A 19,277-nucleotide genomic window follows, 5' to 3' on the forward strand; every position below is an offset into this window, starting at 1 on the left:
AGCCCCAGGGACCTTTCTGTCCCTGTCTCCCAGCACTGGGAATACACGCACACACCGCCACGGCTGGAACTTTTCTTTCTTTTCTTTCTTTTTTTGGTTTTTCGAAACAGGGTTTCTCTGTGTTTTTGGAGCCTGTCCTGGAACTAGCTCTTGTAGACCAGGCTGGCCTCGAACTCACAGAGATCCGCCAGCCTCTGCCTCCCGAGTGCTGGGATTAAAGGCGTGCGCCACCACCACCCAGCTGGAACTTTTCTATGGGCTCTTGGTGTCACACTCAGGCCCACCTGTTTGCAAGCCCTTTACCAGCTAAGTCGTCTCTCCAGCCCTGCTCTAAGCTCTTGATCTTTTTGCCTTCACCCCCTGAGTGCTGGGATTACAGTTGTGCGCCTCTGGGACCGTCTCATGCAGTGCTGGGGCATGGACATGGGGCTCTGTGTAGCTCAGCCAGCACTCTGGTAACCGAGCTACATTTTAGCCCACGACTGGTGTCTTTTAGCTAGGGCTATACCAGCCTGCGGTGCTGGCTGAAACTTCTGTTTTGGGGGGTTTCTTAATTCTTCCCCCTCTATGCTGTGTCACAAAGGACTGGTTCCCGAAGGTCTCATTCCCCAGTGGCTTTAGCGGGTTTCCTCCAGAGAAGTCACTAGTACTGCACTGGGCTCTCTTGTGGGCCATGGCTTTCTTAAGGGTGCAGCTGGGGCTGCCTTCTCACAAGAGAAGTACAGCAGGGTACGGAGGAGCTGCCGGAGGACAGAAACAGCTGGTTCTCCTCCGTGTGGGCATCAGGGTGTGTCTTCAGTGGCACCCGGGTCCCCTCCAAAGGGCACTCTGGAGCCATCAGCCATCAGTCCTGCTTTCTCAGTGATTTCTGCTCCCCAGCAGGGGACAGCAGTCACCTCTGCTCTTTACCGATGCTGGGGACAGCTCATCTTCCTCAAGAAGCGACTCAGCCTTCTGTGCCTCCAGTCCCCAGTGTCCTGTGTTCAGCCCTCTGTGGTAAACACTGTTTTCTGCTTAGACTGATTAATACCTGGGGCCTACCAGCCCCAACCCTGGCCACAAAACCTCAGGGGAACTCCTGTGTGTTCCTAAGGACACAAAAGATGCTTGTATCCATGGAGAGCTGGAGGCAGCACAAACACTTTTAAAAATAGTTTTATTATGGTTTATTTTTATTTTATGTGCACTGGTATCTTGCCTACATGTATGCCTATGTGAGAATGTTGGAACTGGAGTTACAGACAGTTGTGAGCTGCCATGTGGGTACTGAGAATTGAACCCAGGTCCTCTGGAAGAGCAGCCAATGCTCTTAACCCCTGAGCCATCCCTCTAGCCCTCTATTTTTTAATTTTTTAAAAGTAGAGTCATGCCAAGGCTGGCCTTGAATTTGCTAGGAATGACCTTCAACCTCTGAGCCCCTTGCTTCCACCTCTCAAACACTGGGACTACAGGTGTGTTTCATCACAGCGTTTTATGAGGAATTTGTGGACTCATGCAAGGCAGGCCCTCTCTCAACTGAGCTACAACTCCAGCTCTGGGATGGATACTCATGTAGCATGCCTTAGGCTCATTGGAGGACTAGCCATGTTGGAGGGTGGGAGAAGAGTCAGATTTAAGAACAACAATGAGGGAGAGAAAGAGAGAGAGAGAGAGAGAGAGAGAGAGAGAGGACTTTGTAGAGAAATGATGGTGAACACACCTCCAACTGCAGAGCTGGGAAGCCCCCTGTTGCAGAGAGTTAAACAAAAGCTCAGGACACTCTCAAAGGATGCATGGGAAGCAGTGGGGGCCAGTAATATAGAAAGGAGCAGAGGGCCAGGCTGTGGTGGCTGTGGTGGTGGTGGCGGTGGCAGCGCACACCTTTAATCCCAGCACTCAGGAGCAAAGGCAGGCAGATCTCTGTGAGTTTCAGACCAGCCTGGTCTACAGAGTGAATTCAGGACACACAGAGAAACCTTGTCTCAAAAAACAAAACAAACAAGCAGAACTGAACAGAGGACAAGAAAAGGCATGCGCAGACCATAGCAGGAAGTAGAAGTGGCTGGAAAAGAAGCTCTTGTGACCTTATCAGAGGTTGTGGATTCTGTTCTGTGGGATCACAGTAAGGCCATCTCCCCTCAGATCTGATCTGTGCAGCTTCTCATAGTATACATATAGAAACTGAGGCTCAAAGACTGGCCAAGGGCTCTTGGTTAGGGACTGTTCTCTTTCCACTCCTCCCTGTGCTAGCTCTGGGGACACAGCCCTGCCCCTAAGGAGCCCTGCACACGGGAGGAGACAGACAGACCCGGGGTATGGTGTGGTGTGTGTTGTTCTCCATTTGAAGGCAGGAGAGACGGCCAATGGCTAAGAGCATGTACTTAATCTTGTAGCTGAGACCAGCTAGAAAAGACTACTTGACTTCTCAAGTCCAGAATTACAGTTCCGAATTTGTCTCTTGTCTCACGTGTTTACAACAAAATTGTTAGATCTGAGATCCCATTTCCTGTTCTGAGGAGCGGGCACCTCCCAAGGTCATTGATGATCTAATGATAACTAAGTGAGGTGATGCGGGCACAAGGTGAAGGTGGGGGAGCTCAAAGAGCACACACACACACACACACACACACACACACACACACACACACACGAGCACACACCCAGGTTTTCTAGAGGGTTCCTAACCACCTGCTTCAAGTTTTAAAGATGCTGATAGCACTTTTTTTTCTTCTGTTTCCATTAAAAGTTTAAATCTGCTGTCAAAATGATCAGAGCAGAGAGGCAGAGAAAGAAACCAAATACAGAAGAACAATAATAAACAACAAAACCACAAGGTGGTGGGTTGGTTTTCTTTTAATCTCCATACTCCTTGCCCCCGACCCGAGACAGGGTTTCTCTGTGTAGCTCTGACTGTTCTGGGACTCACTCCGTAGACCAGGCTGACCTGCCTTTGCCTTCCCAGTGCTGGGATAAAAGGTGTGTACTACCACACCGACTCTTTTAATCCTCCTTTTATCTCTTTTGTTTTTGCTATTATTTTTGAATGAGCAAAGTCATTCTCTGAATACAAAGTGAAAACAAACGGGAGAGAAAGAACCAAAAATAATAACAACATTGTCAAATACTATGGTCAGCTCTTCCTGTGTGTGAAGGCAACAATGCTCACACATTAGAGAAAGCTAGAAGGAAAAAAAAACCCAAAAACTGTTCCCACCCCTTCCTATTGTCCCCACTCTACTTCCCATTGGCCAGGAGCTTTATCTCTGCTATCTTCACATGGACAATGATGGGATCCAGTTGTTGAATGAGAATATGGAATTTAGAGAATTCCCAGAGGCCTCTAATTTGCCGAAAGATAACAAACATATATGAAAGAATTAAGCACCTTCTTCAGTCTCAACAAAATAAAGATGTCAGGAAAAGAAATTCCCCAAGGGAAGTCCAGATGGCCACAATTGAACTCTATCAAGCTCTGCAGCCTGGCGATCCTGCAGTGTCCAGACATCCAGGAACGCCAGGCAACAGCAAACAACACCAGGCTCATTCTCCAGGGGGCTCACCCAGAACTGGTGACAACTCCTATGGTAACTTTCGGTACTGTGACAACCGGCTTCACATAAACTTAAATAAAAGAAGTTATTTTTGCTCAGAGTTTCTGAGGTTTCAGCCCCATAGTCTTTGGTTCTGTTTTTTTTTTTTTTTTTTTTTTTTTTTTTTTTCTGGGACCTGGTGGCAGTGAAGACGTGAGTGTGGCAGACCGGTCACCTAGTGAACAGGAAGCAGAGAATGAAGGAAATGTGACCAGGGACCAGGTATAAACTTCAGAGAACTCCACGCAGTAGCCCAATTTCTCCGATAGACTCTTCCTCTTCAAGTTCCTATGACCCCCCCCTAGAATAGTGTTACCAGGTAGGGACCAAGTGTTCAGTCTGGAGGGATGCATCTCATATTCAAAACAACACACGTAAACCTACACCTTGTGAAGCTGATTCAAGATACCCCCAGAACTCAGGAACAAAGTTTCTTCCAAGCCAGCTGCGGATCATCACACATTGTGGGGGTCTTATGCCGGATGTTGCAATACCAGTAAATCGTGTTTCTTTTTTGTTGTGTGTGGATGTGTGTGAGTGTGTGGTGTGTGTGTGCATAGTGTTTGTGTAAGTGTGCACATGTGAGGTGCACCTGTATGTGGATGCCAGAGGTCCGTGCCAGGCGTCTTCCACAACGGCTCTTCTTATCCCTTGAGACAGATCTCTCACTGAACCTGGAGCTCACCCATTCGGCTGTGTTGGCTGGCTCAACAGCATCTGCCTGTCTCATGCCCCACCTCCGGCCTGGGGATTACAAATGTGTACAGCTGTGCCTGGCCCTCACGCTTGTGAGGCAGATGTTTTACTGGCTGAACCTTAGATTTCTGGTCATCACATAAAATGCACCGTCCCGAGACCACTGGCCATTGATTCTGGAATCCCAAATCTTGTAAAAAGACAACAGGGCCGTGGTCTAAATGGCTCAATCTTTCCCAAGTTCACACTGAAGCTGACTTCTATCACAGTGGTGCTAAGATGTAGGATCTTCACACAGTGATGAAGCTGTAGGGGTGCCACCTTCAGAAATGAGATTTGTGCCCTTAGAAAAGGGTCTTGAGGGAAGCTTCTCTTGGACACAGGCCCTGAAGGCACCAGCTATGAAGACTGGCCCTTCTTAGTCATCAGATGTGCTGGTTGGTGCCTTGATCTTGGATTTCCCAGGCTCTAAAACTATGAGCAATGAATTTCTGTTTGTGAACTGCCCAGCCTAAAGGGTTTTTGTTTGTTTGTTTGTTTTTGTTATAGTAGCCTAAACTGACCAAAACGAGTAATGGCCAGACTTCACTAAAATTCCCATGAAACTGGAATGGTTGGCATCTTAAGAAATGGACAAAAAGTAACTAAAATAACCTAAGGTCAAATGCCATCTTGCCTGTGCTTTGGCTGTGTTAGAACACAGAGGCAGGGCAGACGCAATAGGAAAAGGTAAGTTATAACAACAAGACTCGTTGTTATACAAAGATGGTGTCTTGGAACATGAATTGTGTCATAGGATGTGGCTGTGCCCTACCACAGTATGCATCTGAAGATAGGACTGGGAAAGACCCCAAAAAGCAAATCACATTTATTCCCTAGGAATGTCGCTATGACCGAAACTGGCTTTGTTGATCCAGCAATAGGTGAAGCTAATGTAACAGCCCTTCCCCCCACTTCTGCTGTCACCTGCTAGCGACGTGACCCCCTTCTCAGGTGGGAAAGCTCCAGGAGGAACCATGCAGAGACCTCCCCACTCCACCCTTCCTCTGTCTCAGCAGCACACGCAGAAAATGCTTGCACCAGACAGAGCACACTTCTCCATTCAACAAATGCGTATTGATTATCTTGGGTGTGCCTGTAGCCTCGTACACAGAGAAGGATCCTGAGTTGCAGACAGCTGACTCTTCAAGGCAATGCGATGCCAAAAAGCCATTCTAGAATATGCTGAGATAAGAATAAATGTTCTATTTTTGACTCTTAAGATACCAGAGATTTATGTGCTATCAATAAAGGAAAAAACAAACACAAAAGCCTCCAGATCTCCACACTTCCAACTCTAAGGTACCATTGAGGGCACAGTACATCCTGGTCCCAGAAATGACCTGGAATACCTGTCTTGGGATAGCAAAATGTGGTAATTAACTTCTAAAGAAGTGATAAGTGTTATCTCTCAGCATGGAGGGAGCCTTAGCCTGGGAGCTGAGAAAGGGAGCAATTATTCCTAGGAGGGACTGGAGGAGGCATTGCAGGGGAGGTGACACCTGAGTTGGGTCTTGACAATTTTGCCAGTGGGAGAAAGAGCGGGGAGAGCATTCTGGGCTGAAGGAATACATGATCAGGCAGTGGAGTAAGAACAGAGCAGGTGCACTATGGACCTACTGCAGTGTGAGATGGACCACCTGGTGCAGTGTGAGATGAACCGTCTGATGCAGTGTGAGATGGACCACTCGATGCAGTGTGAGATGGACCGCCTGATGCAGTGTGAGATGAACCACTCGATGCAGTGTGAGATGAACCGTCTGGTGCACTGTGAGATGGACCACTCAATGCAGTGTGAGATGAACCGTCTGATGCAGTGTGAGATGGACCACTCGATGCAGTGTGAGATGGACCTCCTGATGCAGTGTGAGATGAACCACTCAATGCAGTGTGAGATGGACCACCTGATGCAGTGTAAGGAGCTGGAATCTGGACGGTGCAGGGAGAGAAGCTGGTTGTATTATCTAATCCTGGAAGCTTTGAAGCCACACTGTAAATAACTTGTATTGAGCCAGGGAGTGTGTGCCCTGCGGTAACTGTGAACCCCAGGAGTTTTTGAGTTGGGAATGACACTGGTCTGCATGGTAGGACCATGAAGGTCAGGTTACAACAGAGCTAGAGGAGAGGCCGGTATTACAAGTTAGACTGTGACAAGCAGCCAGGCCCTGGAGTGGGTGGTGACAAAACCTCATATGTGGATCACTGTGCTGGAGTTGGGTTGTAAAAAGCCAAGGCCACCACACAGCTGTGAAAACAGACCTGTTAACATACATGACCTCGTGGATGAACCTTACAGGGTGTTACTGACTCGGGAGAGACAATACTAAGGTCCAAGAAGAGGCCCAAACCAGTCTCTGGTGTTGATGCTCAGCTCAGTGCACTGGCTTCCTCTAGAGAGAGGAGGCCACCTGGGGCTGCAGGTCCCTGATGCTCCTCTGGCTCTTTCTGTGGGTTCTGTGAGTGTGTCTGGTTTGTGCTAATCCACTGGACCACATGTTTAACAGTTGTGTGGTTTTCAGGACACACGTTACATCTCAACATTTACCATGAGACACCCTGAGAGGAGGAGCATAGGATGGAGATACAGCTGCCCTGCTGGCACTCAGTCCCAGAAGAAGCAGAGGCTTTGAGAAGGTTACAGACACTGGCGGAACTCGAGAGGGGCACAGAGCGAGCAGGGTGGGTGAACAGAAGAAGGTAGGACTTGCCCATCGCTAGGCCTGAGACAGAGACACGGAAGAGATTTTGGGAGAAATTGACCAGTGGGTGGGAAACTGGAGTTGGTGTGATCAAAAGGAAAATGGAGATGACTTTCCCAGGGGGCGGGCGGCACATGCTTCTACTGAGCCCACACGGAGGTACTAGTCAGATAAAGGCAGAGAGCACAAGGAACCCTAGAAGGGGCGAGGCAGCAAGGCTGGCAGTAGAGCCTATAGCTGGGTTCCAGTTTCTCTAAGGGCCTTCACAGGTGTTCTCAGCAATAGGGGGTAGGAGTGTCAGGTCTGCAGCCTTCCAGAACAGCTGACCGCAGAGTTTCCCAGGAGTCAACATGTGTTCACCGAGACCCAGACACCTGGATTCATGGCCTTGGTGGTGTGGCTGGTCTGAGAAGCCCTGAGTATGAGAGTTTTGGCCAAGTGCGTTGAGAATGAGCATGTTCTGGTGTGGAAATGCAAGCTGTAGGGTGTGGAAGTGGGAGCTGTCACAAGATTTAATCTTAATAGAAGACGAAACCCGGTGTAGGCAGACCTGGAACTGTGGTTTTTGCTCTCTCCTATTGACCATTCCGGTAAGTGTTTAAGGACAGGAAAGACAGTCAGGTTGCCTAATAACAGTGTCACTAACTGGAAGAGGTGTCAGGTATGAACAATGAGAGATCCGCCATGCAGGACACCTTCAGCAGGGCAGGGCAGCAGAGGGGGTCACTGGAGAAGCAATGCACTCCTGGGTGGGGGTTTCCAAATAAAACTGCTGGTAAGTGGGATAGGAAAATTCTGGCTATTTGGAAACAGCAGCAGTGGCAACTGTTTCATAGAAAAGAAGCCTAGGCTTTTACAGTGCATTTCCTAGGAGCCCAAGGGTGATGTAGTCACTAGAAAAATCTGAACAACCAGACAGCAGTCCCGTGACTGCACTGGGGCCTGGCCCTACTCCACTGTGTGCTTCTTGGCCTATTCAGAGAGTTTGCGGTCAGCTCTGACTTTACCATGGAAGAGAAGCCTGGAATGATGACTGATGGCCGAAGGATCCAGGGTCATTTCTGCTGAGGAAGAAAGTCTGGAGAGATGCCTGTAGCTATTGTTGGTTAAATGCCGCCATGAGAAAAGCTAGGAGTACCACAGAAACCAGCGGCAGATTTGGGTGTCCGCAGGGAGAGAGCTTTAGGGTATCTGACTTTGGTGGACCCGAGGAGAACACATATATGAAAATCGTCAGACAGTGCTGGGCAGTGGTGGCAGACAGCAGCACTTGGGAGGCAAAGACAGGTGGATCTCTGAGTTCAAGGCCAGCCTGGTCTACAGAGTGAGTTCCAGGACAGGCCACAAAGCCACAAAGAAACCCTGTCTCAACAAGAAAGAAAGAAAGAAAGAAAGAAAGAAAGAAAGAAAGAAAGATGTCAATCAAGTAGCAGAGTAGGACCCTCAGCAGGCATGGGTCTTGCCATCTTTGGTGGCCTTATTATTCCTGATTTCTTTCCTAATAAGTGCTTAGGGTTCTGTTAAGGACTACAGTTGCATCAGCACACTTGGTGAGGGAATTCAATACAGCAGCCCACTGTTGTTACTGTTTAATCCTCACGGTGATGCTATAGAGGAGGAACCGTTATCATTCTGGCTTCACAGAGTGCCAAACTGAAAGGCAGGAGGTTCTGTGGTTGACCTGGAATTGCAGCAAACACTAAGGTTGAGAGACAGACCCAGGAGTGTCTTACTCCAAAGTTCCCATGGCCTCGAAAGGTAAAGAGGGACGCAAACTTGGACAGGTGGTCACACCAAAGGCTTTCTAAGTGTCCTCCCCACCTGAGGCTCTGTGGCAAAAGCATACCTCTTGTCTGTCCTTGGTTCCTCTTGTGTTTTGTTTTCAAGACAGGGTTTCTCTGTGTATCCTTGGCTGTCCTGAAACTCTCTCTGTAGACCAGGCTAGCCTCAAATTCAGAGATCCACCTGTCTCTGCCACCCAAGTGCTGGGATTAAAGGATTTTATTACCACCACCCAGCTGTCAATGATCTTAATATTTTTGAAATTTCTAATAGAGAGGGATGTTGAGCTCTTGCCAATCTGTGCCCTCTGGAAACCGGCTGATTAGGAATTACTGCGTATGTTAGAAATGCGGTCCCCAGTGTTGGCTCTGATGAGAGATCCAGCCACAAGGGCACTGCACTCCTGAAGCATTAGTGGGGTCTTTGTCATCATAGATGCTTCTTGGGTAGGTCAGGAGACCCAGACCCATCCTTCATTCAATAGAGTCCCCTGACCAGCTTTTCTTCCTACTTTTCAGTGCTAGTTCAGCTGTTCTGTGCATATAGACATATGTGTTTGGAAGACCAGAGTTTGATGTCACGTGTCTTCCTCCTTTCAACTCTACCTTCCTTTTTGAGACAGGCTCTCTCTCTCTAGTTCTGGAGATCACTGATTTAGCTAAATAAGCTAGCCAATGAGCCCCTCTGGTTATCTTGCTAAAACTAAGATGGGCATTAGCATGCCTCATTTTTATTATTTTATTCATTAAGATTTATTTAATTTATTTTCATATATGTAGGTATTTTGCCTGCATGTATATTTGTTTACCAAATGTATGTAGGAGTCCCTGGAAGCCAGAACAGGGCATTGGTGCCCCTGGAACCAGAGGTACAGACCAGCCACCATATAGGTGCTGGGGATCAGACCCTGGTCCTCTGGAATATCAACCAGTGTTCTTAACTGCTGAGCCATCTCTCTAACCCTTTTAATATGGGTACTGGGGTTTCAAACTTTGGTTCTCATACTTAGGCAGCAAGTGCTTTATCAACTGAACCATCTCCCCAGACATTCAACGGTGTTCTTAGCCTCTTTGGAATGTTGTTGATCAGCTATAGACATGTGTCCTCAGAGACAGGCTAGTGCCAGAGAGGCAAGCACAGGAGCAGGGACGTATGGGTGGCTTGTGTCGATCACCGTCTCTGCATTTAGGACACAATTGAGACAAGAGAGCCCCTCATCCCTCTATTCAGAGATGAGGATGCTAACACCCATTTTCCCAGCTGCCATGAAGACTCAGATGATGCATCTCAAGGTGTCTGGCACAGAGCAGGTGGGTGGTTAATGTAAGTGGCAGCTATTATTATTACTCGAATATGTCACTAGACCACATTTGATGCCTGAAACCCAATTTTTCAGTTTAAAAAACATGCCTTGGGAAAAAAGGAACAAGCTCTCGAGAGTCATTCAGGGAATCTTTTTCAGAGCCATCACTCACGGCTTCTCCACTAAAAAAAAAGAAGAAGAAATGTAAAACAACACACTTTTTAAAAAACAGCTGAATTGCTGGAAGGAAAGAAATATCCAAGTGTAAACACAGATCCATGGAAGGTGTTTGCAAGGGTGGCTTGTTGATATTCTTAAAGAAAAGGAGAGAGAGGTGGGCGAGTGAGATGGCTCAGTGGCTTGTCACCGAGCCTAATGGCCTGCATTTATTTCCCTAGGACCCATAAGGTGGAAGGAGAGAACTGATTCCTGCCATCTGTCCTCTGACTGTCACAAGTGTGCCATAGTACACACTTGTGCACATGTGTACATGCATCCTTGTGTTTACACAACAAAAAACTTAAATCTAAATGAAAATGAAAAAAGTGTTTAAAAAGAGTGACAGGGGCCTTACTGCTTCTGGGGCATGGACCACTGGTGGGAAAGGGAAGTGGGTGGGGAGTTTCAATCCAGGTCTTAGAGGAAAACAGCTGTTATGGCTGAGCTGGGCAGCCTCAACTCCTCCAATCAAGGTGGAAAAGGATTCCCAGCCTAATAGAGGCAAAAATAGACAGTGGTGATAGAGGGTGGTTGTTTTCCTGTGGCAGAGTCCTGCTCAGAAGGGTGTTCTACCCCCTGATAGCCATGGACCACAGAGTTCACAAGTCCCCACAAAGCCAGCGAGGGACTATCTCAGCATAGCCCGACACCTGGTCTGGGATTTGGAGACAAATGTCTATTTGTAGGGGTGGGTGGGAATGAGAGGATTGCTGAAAAGCAGGTGTGGAAAGACCCTGAGACTTTAAGCATTGCAGACCCAGCTGACACTGACACCCATCTGGTTCTGGAGGGGTTCCCTGAGGCATTGAGTTTCTTGTGAGGAGAGGACTACAGTCAAGAGTTTCCACAGCCCTGGGACTTGGTCAGTGCATTCGATTCCCATTAATACTAAGAACAATTACGACTCCACTCATTTTCACCTCCTCTGCTTCTACCCTGATTCTTGCCATGCCACTGAATATAATAGCTGCTGTGCTTACCTCTGCCCTTTCCTCTGCCTAATGGATCTTCACTCTGCTGCCAGAGTAGCCTGGTCACATAGCTCAGATCATGGCCTGGTTCCTGTAATTCTCCATGTTGTCAAGTGCAGCCAGTGTCCTCACAGCACTGAGGCCCCGAATGATCTCCCCATTTTTGACCTTGGCTCATTCCACTCTTGGCCTTGTTCACTCTGTGCCAGCCACCCTGGTTCCTGGCTGTTCTCAAACATGCCAAGCTCCCTTCTGCCCCCTATTCCATGTCCTTACCTCTCATGGGACACTGTCTACCTGTCTTACTTCCCTCATGTCTCTGTAAGGAGTCACTGTAGTGAGCACTTCCCTGAATTCTGTATTTTGGACCTTAGCCTGACCTCACCCATCTCAATCCTCTTTCCTGTTGTATTATTGTCCTCCAGTGGGTTTTCCCTCAAACCCACACACTGTAATGTCTTCTTATTCCTAGATATGGTCTCTCTTTCTCAACCAGAGCACCAGCTCAACAAGGACAGTGACTGGGGTTGCTTCCTTCACTCTGTATCATCCTGCCAAGCATGGAAAGAGGGTCCCCAGTTGGAATGTAGTAGAAGGGAGAAATGGCTATTAACTGAAAACATCCCAGCTCTACCTCTACAAGAACTTGGATTCTAGGCTGCTGACTGAGACAGGAACTCAGACCCAGCAAGAACACCAAGGACCCAGTTACCCACAGTGGTATGAACTGAGAGCCAGAGGGATGAACAGACAGACAAGCAAAGTGAGACATGAGGTCACAACTTGGCCTGGAGCCAGACAGATAGGCAGGTAGATAGATCTCTTCCCGTCAGTAAGACACCTGCTAGAGTGTCTGGGGTGACTTATGAACATTTTTGGGGGCTAGAGGATTGGGGGGCTTGGATGAACTGTGCTCTTGCACAAACTTCCAGCCCAGAAGGAGGAAACAGACACCTAGAAAGAGAAAAGGGCCGGGCTGACTTGGCACCTCGCTTTCGCTGGAGCTGTCCAAGGTCCTGCCCATCCTCTTAGCTCAGGCTGGGCTCTACTTCTTGACACTAGAGGCTTCTTCAGGGTGCATGCCTCGCTCTAGACATGCAGACTCCATTCAGATAACCCCTTACCAAATGTGTGGAAGAATCGGACCCAGAGCTACTGAGAGCACCGTGCCCTCCTTCCGGAGGGACTTCCCAACTTCAGGGTGCAGAAGAGTGCTCTGTGGCTGTGCATTCCACTCCCTGAGCTGTGTTTATTATCAAGCTACTGACCCCACCAGTGCATTCTGGCAAACTGAGATGCTAGACTCAGTTTATTGTTTATAGGACTGTTCTGAGGATTGCATTATACACCAAGTAGCGAGCACTTGGAGAAGGCTAAATTCCCACCCTTGTTACAAGGTCGTACATATGGTCCAGAGTTTGGATGGGCTGTTTTGTTACATGACATACCCTCTCACTAATCAGATGCTGGAATTTGCAGGTTAGTGTGCACAGCTGTCATGGTTCATGGGCACACGGAAGTCACTCAGGTTCACCTGGCCCAGAACTGCTTTGCCTGAGGTTAGCCAGTGTGCCTATGCCACCTGGCAGAGAAAGCGAGCCAGGTCCAGGGGTGTGCAGTGCTTCTTGGTCCTAAAGACAGAGTTCCCACCCAGGGGAGAATTTTAAGGCGGGGCCCTCTGGGATTGGGGACACTAGGAGGTCAAATGCCTGGAGGGGGCGGTAGTACACGTAGGACTCGGATCCCAGCCCTGGCCTGGGGTTGGCAAAGGACTCCAGGCTGGATCAGAGCCCCAGGTGCGGCGGCAGTAAGCACAGGAGAGCGCAGGCTGCAGGTGCCCCTAGGACACCTTTGTGGAACATTCGTTCCCTCGATTCGCCAGCCTAGACCTGGGAGAAGCAGCACCCAACCACCTTGCAGGTGCTACAGGAAGCGCAAGGCGAGGCGGCCGCGGCCCCGCGCGTGGCAGCTCCGGGTCGCGATTCCCGAAACCGCGGTGCTCTGGAGCTCAGGTTACCGGTGGGGTCAGCCGGCCTCGGAAGCCGGCGCGGCACAGAGCCCCGGGCGCGAGTGTGCGTGTGCCGGGAGCACGGCCCTCCCCGCGGCCGCCGCAGCGCCGGCGCCTCCCCCTCCCCCGGCGCGCACGGCCCGTCCCTGTCCCCGGAGGCGGCTCTAGCCGCCGCTCAGCAGCCTCGCCTTCGCCTTGCGCGTCTCCCGCCGCCCTCCCTCCCCCGGCTGGACTCCAGGGTCCGCTGGCTCGCAGCTCCGGGCAGGAAAGCGCTGCGATCGCGCACGGGGGCGGGAGGAGGCGGCCGGGTGCGGGGCGGCCGCGCTGGAGAGAGGAGCGCGGAGACTCGGCCCCCTCGGCGCTCGCTCGCTGGCTCCCCGCCTCCCGCACTCCGCTCGCTCCCACCCCTTCCCGGCGTGATTGATCCGTCACGGGCGCCGCCGCCGCCGCGGCCGTTCTAAGCAAGCAGGAGCCGGAGCCGAGCCGGGGCCCGTGCCGGCGCCATTGCGCGGGAGCCGCGGGCAGAGCTCGGCGCCGGGCGGCGGGCCGGGCCAGGCCATGCGGGCCGAGTGAGCTGGCGCCCGCAGCCCGCGGCGCGGCATGGCTTCCCCGCCGAGCTCCGGGCAGCCCCGGCCGCCGCCGCCGCCGCCGCCCGCGCGCCTACTGCTGCCCCTGCTGCTGTCACTGCTGCTGTCGTTGGCGTCCGGGGCCTGGGGCTGGGCGCGGGGTGCCCCCCGGCCGCCGCCCAGCAGCCCGCCGCTCTCCATCATGGGCCTCATGCCGCTCACCAAGGAGGTGGCCAAGGGCAGCATCGGGCGCGGCGTGCTCCCAGCAGTGGAGCTAGCCATCGAGCAGATCCGCAACGAGTCACTCCTGCGCCCCTACTTCCTGGACCTACGACTCTATGACACCGAGGTGAGTGTCCAGATGCCTGTGCCGTCGGGGCTGGGGGCGGTGAGGAAGGAGTGAAGCCGCGATTGTCCGATCCTCGCTGGCCGAGGGCACCGCGAACTGTGCCCACCAGGGTCCCACTGGGCTTGGCTGGTGCAGATGGGACCCTGATTTTTAAGAACCTTCCTCCTCTGGGAGTGTGTGTGGGTGTGTGCAGAATGGGGTCTCTTTTGACCAGAGGAGTAGAGACGGTAAAGGCTGGACCCCCAAAGGCCTGAGGTGGTTATCCCTGTCCAGGTGCCGCTCCTAGGGTCATGGGGTGCCAAGTGGGAAGAACAGGCGCATTGACTTTAAAATGGGCCAGCCACAACTGGACTGGCCACGGGGCCTGTTCCCAGACCCCAAGAAAACCAAGACGCTCTTTAGGGTCCAAAGGGCTCCGGGACCCTAAGGGCCTGAGCTCCCGGCAAGACTGGTCGTGTGGTGCGCGTCTACAGCTTAGACCTCGCGCGCCACGGGCAGCCTTGGGGCCGAAGGTTCTGCAGCGCTGCTGCCGGGATCTACCCAGCAATAGCCATAGCTCCAGTGGTTTTGGAAGACTCCCCTTCCCCCCTCCCTGCCTAAGGTTAGTTGCTCATAGAGTGGCCTGACAGGTCTTGCCCGGGACTCGTGGTGGTGTCCGGCTGCGCTGCCACTTTTGTTCGGCAGCTGCAAGCACAGCAGAGCAGGTGTACACTTGAGGCGTCTGAGTCGTGGAAGCCTTGACTTGGAGTGTAGCAGAGGGTTCCCCTCTGGTCTCCTTCTCTGAGCAGAGCTAGAGAACCAAAACCTTTCCATCCCAAGGCCCCGTCTCACTCCCTCTGTCTAGGTTTCCAAAAAGCCTCAGCTCAGACCTTGACAGCCCACCCTGAGGCTAGGACACAGAGAGGGCCTGAAAGAGCGACCAGTAGTGAGCACAAGGTCGGGTTTGCGAGTTTTTCCGGACCCAAGGAGCCTCTTCTCTTTGGTCGCAGCCTCGGGAGATGCGGCCTGAAGGGGGCAGTGATTTCCTTTACCGTGAGCTCTGTTTGCGCCTCTTGCTTCGCCCAGCACTGCCAAGGTGCAGCTTTTGGCCCTGGCTTCCCGGGCTCCTCTCCTGCGTGCCTCTGCTGGAGCCCCGGGACAGACCCCTTAGGGAAGGAGTATCCCCACTACGTGGTGTAACCTGGCTAGGGCTTCTTCCCCTGCCTGACCCCCTTTTTTTATAACCCCAGGAAAAGAGCAGAATGTAGATTGTATCTCATTCCCCACCTCCCCCGCTTCACTGATGAAGCAGCCTGCTGTTCTGCTCTGTAAATAAAAGGTGAAAGAATCGGTGGCAGTTGGTGGCGGTGAGCGCAGGTTGCTGCAGGCGGAGAGGCATCCTCTGCCTCAGGAAGAGGCACACTGGGTGGCTGTGCAGGGCTAACCGTGTGTGAAATCACTTTCGAATGACGTTCCTGGCGCTCTCATATTTTACCTGAGCCTTTCAAGTTCTTTCGGGGTACTGGTCTGGCACACTCAAATAGAGAGTGCTGTTCATTTATATAGAGGCATATCTTGGCACTCTTTCCTGTGGCTTCCACACATAATTCTGGAAGGGACAAGGAAAGGCCGGTTCTTTGGAGACAAAAACATCCGGGGACAGGGGCAGCCCTGCTTGCATCCTGACTATGTCTTGTAGAATGTTTCAAAAGACTCCCTGAGAAGTTTCTTATGGTAGCAGAGGGATGGGTGCTTGGTTGCAGGGTGTGGGCCAAAGCATTCTTCTTTTTTTTTTTCAAGTGCATTTTGGTGACTTTCTAAGTGAGATGGCCCAAAGTCAAGAGGATGCGGCAGAGGCACTTCAGTTGGTTGGGAACATTTAGGTGACAACAGGAGAGGAGCATGTGGCAGCCTAGTGTCAACTGAGCCTGACTTGGGGGCTTTGGGGTTGAGCACTCAGAAATAGGTTATTCCCACCCCTACCCTGCCCACCCGTGACCTTGAACCAGGCACCTAATCTCTGATCTCTCTAAATGCAAGTGTCCATAGCTCAACAGTGGAGTGGTTAGACATCCTCTGTCGGGTGGCATCCTGGGGCTGACAGAGAGATGCCGGCAGGCTCCACTGCCAGTGCTCTGTCTGGCAGGCCATAAGCACTCGATACGTAAGTCTGCCTCCCTTCCTGCACTTTCATTTGGTGTGGATCCACCAGTAAGATGCTGTGGCTTTAGGGGGGATAACTCAGTCACTGCTAGCATATTAAGAATGCTTCTTTCTCCTGCTTGGTTTTCCGATCTTTAAGAGAGTCAGGGAGGCTACCACTAGAAAAGGGAATTCTGGCTGACAGTCAATGTATCATCTCTTGCAGGAGGTATCACATTTGGGAGAGTGCCCAGGGGCTATAATTACTTCCCCTGCCCCAAGTAAGCCCATCTTTAACATTTTTTTTTCTGAGCCAGAGTGAAGGAAAAAAATCAGTGTGAGAACTTGCAGTAGATCCAGGGCAATCTGAAAGGTGTTCGTCATTTCAGAGTGAGAGATGGCTGTGTTTGTGGACTCTGAGAGCTGCCTTCACACTTGCTGGCTGGTCCCTTTTGTCAGAAGATGGGTGTAGTGAGCTAATCTTGCCTGGCTTTGTTGACATTTGATGTTAGTAAATGGCCCCAATAGTCAATGCCACCACCTGTAAAAAAGATGAAAGGTACAGTCAGTATGCTATCTCATCTCACAGGCCAGGTACCTCCTGTATGTGTTGATGTTGGTTGAGCCTCTCCTGTGATGAGTGAAACAGAACTTTCTGTTTTCCATTTTGCAATACTGTAGCCAAATCCTTTACCATTGAGCCATATCCCCAGCTCTCTTTCCACGTTTTCATTTTGAGATAGAGTTTCCACAAGCTGCCCAAGCTGGTCTTGAATTCACTCAGTAGCTCAGGCAGGCCTTGAACTTGTACCAACATCTCTAGTACCTGGTATTCCAAGCCTAGCCTAGAACTTTCAAGGCCTCTGTCAGTGCCGTAGTCATAACAGTGAGGCATCACAACAGATCATAGGACTGTCGGGCTTTTTCTTCTTTGGTGTGGCATTGGGTCACTTCAATAAACACTTGTTTATGGATTCCAGGAGAACATGCATAATAAAAACACAATCAAGGCACTGAAAGGGTAGACAAGAGGAAGTACCAGAAGCTATGTAGAGACTTTGAAGATCCCCGTTTAAGATAAAGCTGGGTGTAGCATTTGGAGTATTGGATTCTTTGCTCTGAAAGCAGTCCAGATACAAAAGTGAGCTCAGTGGATTGCACTGCTTATGTTTATGATAAAAAGGATCTGAGTTCTCTGGTAGTCACATTAGTAAAAGAAAATATTCATCAAGGAATATGCCTAAAAGTAATGGTTGTGGGTCTAGTCTAATTAGTGCCTATTTTAGAAAAACTGACAGATATAGAAAAGCAGAAAGAAAATAATTGCCCATAATCTACCTTTACAAAAATTATTGTGTCTAATAAGCAGGATTATTTATTCCATTTGCCAATGTTTACTGTGCTATATACCTGAGATTCTACTGCTTGTGCATTTTAATGTTTTCTTTCTTCAGCTGACATTAGCTCATGTGCATTTCCCATGTCTTCAAATCTATTTGTAAATATGATTTTTAGTAACTGTATGCTATTCTGTCCCATGCACACAAATTCATTCATTTCTCCACTGTTGAATTTCTGATTTCTGACTAGTTACTGTTTAAAAAAAATAAGCTGTAATCGAACAAAATCAAGTTCTTGAAACAAAGGCACAGAAGCCAAGTGTGCAGCTAGCTCTCAGGAAGCTCACTCTGATGGTGCAGGGATCCAGCTTAAAGGCCAGCGCGTGCAAATGATTGACAGACGTGCCTTCTTACATGCCCTGATTGGCCAGCATGTCTTCCGACATGCCCCTGCCTTGAATGGGTTTGCTAACTACCTCCTCTCTTGTGTGCTGTCCTTTTTTTTTTTATGTGCACAGGAGTGCACATGTAGACATCAGAGAACAACTTAAGAGACCCATTTGTGTTCTACTGTGTAGGTCCTGGAGATTGAACTCAGGTCACCAGGCTTTGTGACAAGTGTCCTTTCCTCTCAGCCATCTCACTGGACCCCACGTTGTGTTGTATGAGGGACTCAGATGGTTGTAAGCTGTGTCTATGAACAGCAGAAAGAGGGCAGGGTGAGAGAACCCCCATCATCCTCAGCTCAGTCTAGAACATGAGAGTAGAGACAGCTGCACAACCGAGGGACGCACTGCACATTCTGGAATCGTGCTTCCAGAAGAGTGTGCGCTAATACTATGTGAATTCTACCAATGCAGTCATTAATAAAAATAAAAACAGATAGATCTGAGTCTGATGGTCCCAGCTACTCAGGAGGATGTGGCAGGAAGAGCATACGTTTAAGGCCTGCTTGGGATCCAGAGTGAATTCCAGAACAGCCTAAACAACTTAGTGTGACCTTGTCTCAAAATAAGTGTTTGCCCAGCATGTGTTAGGCTCCGGGTTCAATTCTACTGGGGTGGGGTGGGGGAGGAATGAACTGAGCCGGTTTAGGTTTGGCTTACATTGAGTGGTTATACTCCCACTGAGCAGCTTTTAGTGAGTTCCAGGCTTAAGACTCCTCTTGTAGAAACCCAGATTCTTGTAGTTCATATCACTGAACAAAACCTGGAGCAATCTGTGTTCGGGTATGTCTGTATCCAGAGGCACAGCGAGGTTTTTAAAAATGCCTTCCTCTCCGGGTCTTGGGTCTTGGCTCTGGTCCCTGGTTAGTTCACAGTGAGGCATGCTGTCCCGAGTGGTGGCAGATGGCCTCACACAACTGCAGCTTTGCACACTCTCAGGAAATCCAGCATGAATAATGGTGTCTTCCAAATGCTCCAACAGAGGTTCTAGACTTATAGCGTTGGCACAAACTGGGTCATGAGTTCATCCCCTAGGCAATCACACGGCATTGATGTGCCAGGTCGGTGCCACGTACTACCAGCCTGTTATGGAGAGAGAGAGAGAGAGAGAGAGAGAGAGAGAGAGAGAGAGAGAGGAGGTTAGCGGCACCCTATCTCAGGAATACAGA

The 19,277-nt window shown here is 50.2% G+C and overlaps 1 protein-coding gene across 1 annotated transcript in view; it reads left to right on the plus strand.

The window, feature by feature from the left end:
* Window positions 1-13,159: 13,159 nt before the first annotated feature.
* Window positions 13,160-19,277, plus strand: part of Gabbr2 (gamma-aminobutyric acid type B receptor subunit 2) — a 343,001-nt gene continuing 336,883 nt past the window's right edge. The window contains exon 1 of the mRNA XM_041667549.1: window positions 13,160-14,201. Coding sequence (XP_041523483.1) covers window positions 13,887-14,201 — 315 coding nt within the window. The 5' untranslated portion in view covers window positions 13,160-13,886. The remainder of the gene's footprint in view (window positions 14,202-19,277) is intronic.

This window comes from Microtus oregoni, unplaced genomic scaffold, assembly GCF_018167655.1.
Source record: "Microtus oregoni isolate MIOR12 unplaced genomic scaffold, Mior012 000017F_ref0000208, whole genome shotgun sequence".
In the NCBI taxonomy this organism is placed as follows: domain Eukaryota; kingdom Metazoa; phylum Chordata; class Mammalia; order Rodentia; family Cricetidae; genus Microtus; species Microtus oregoni.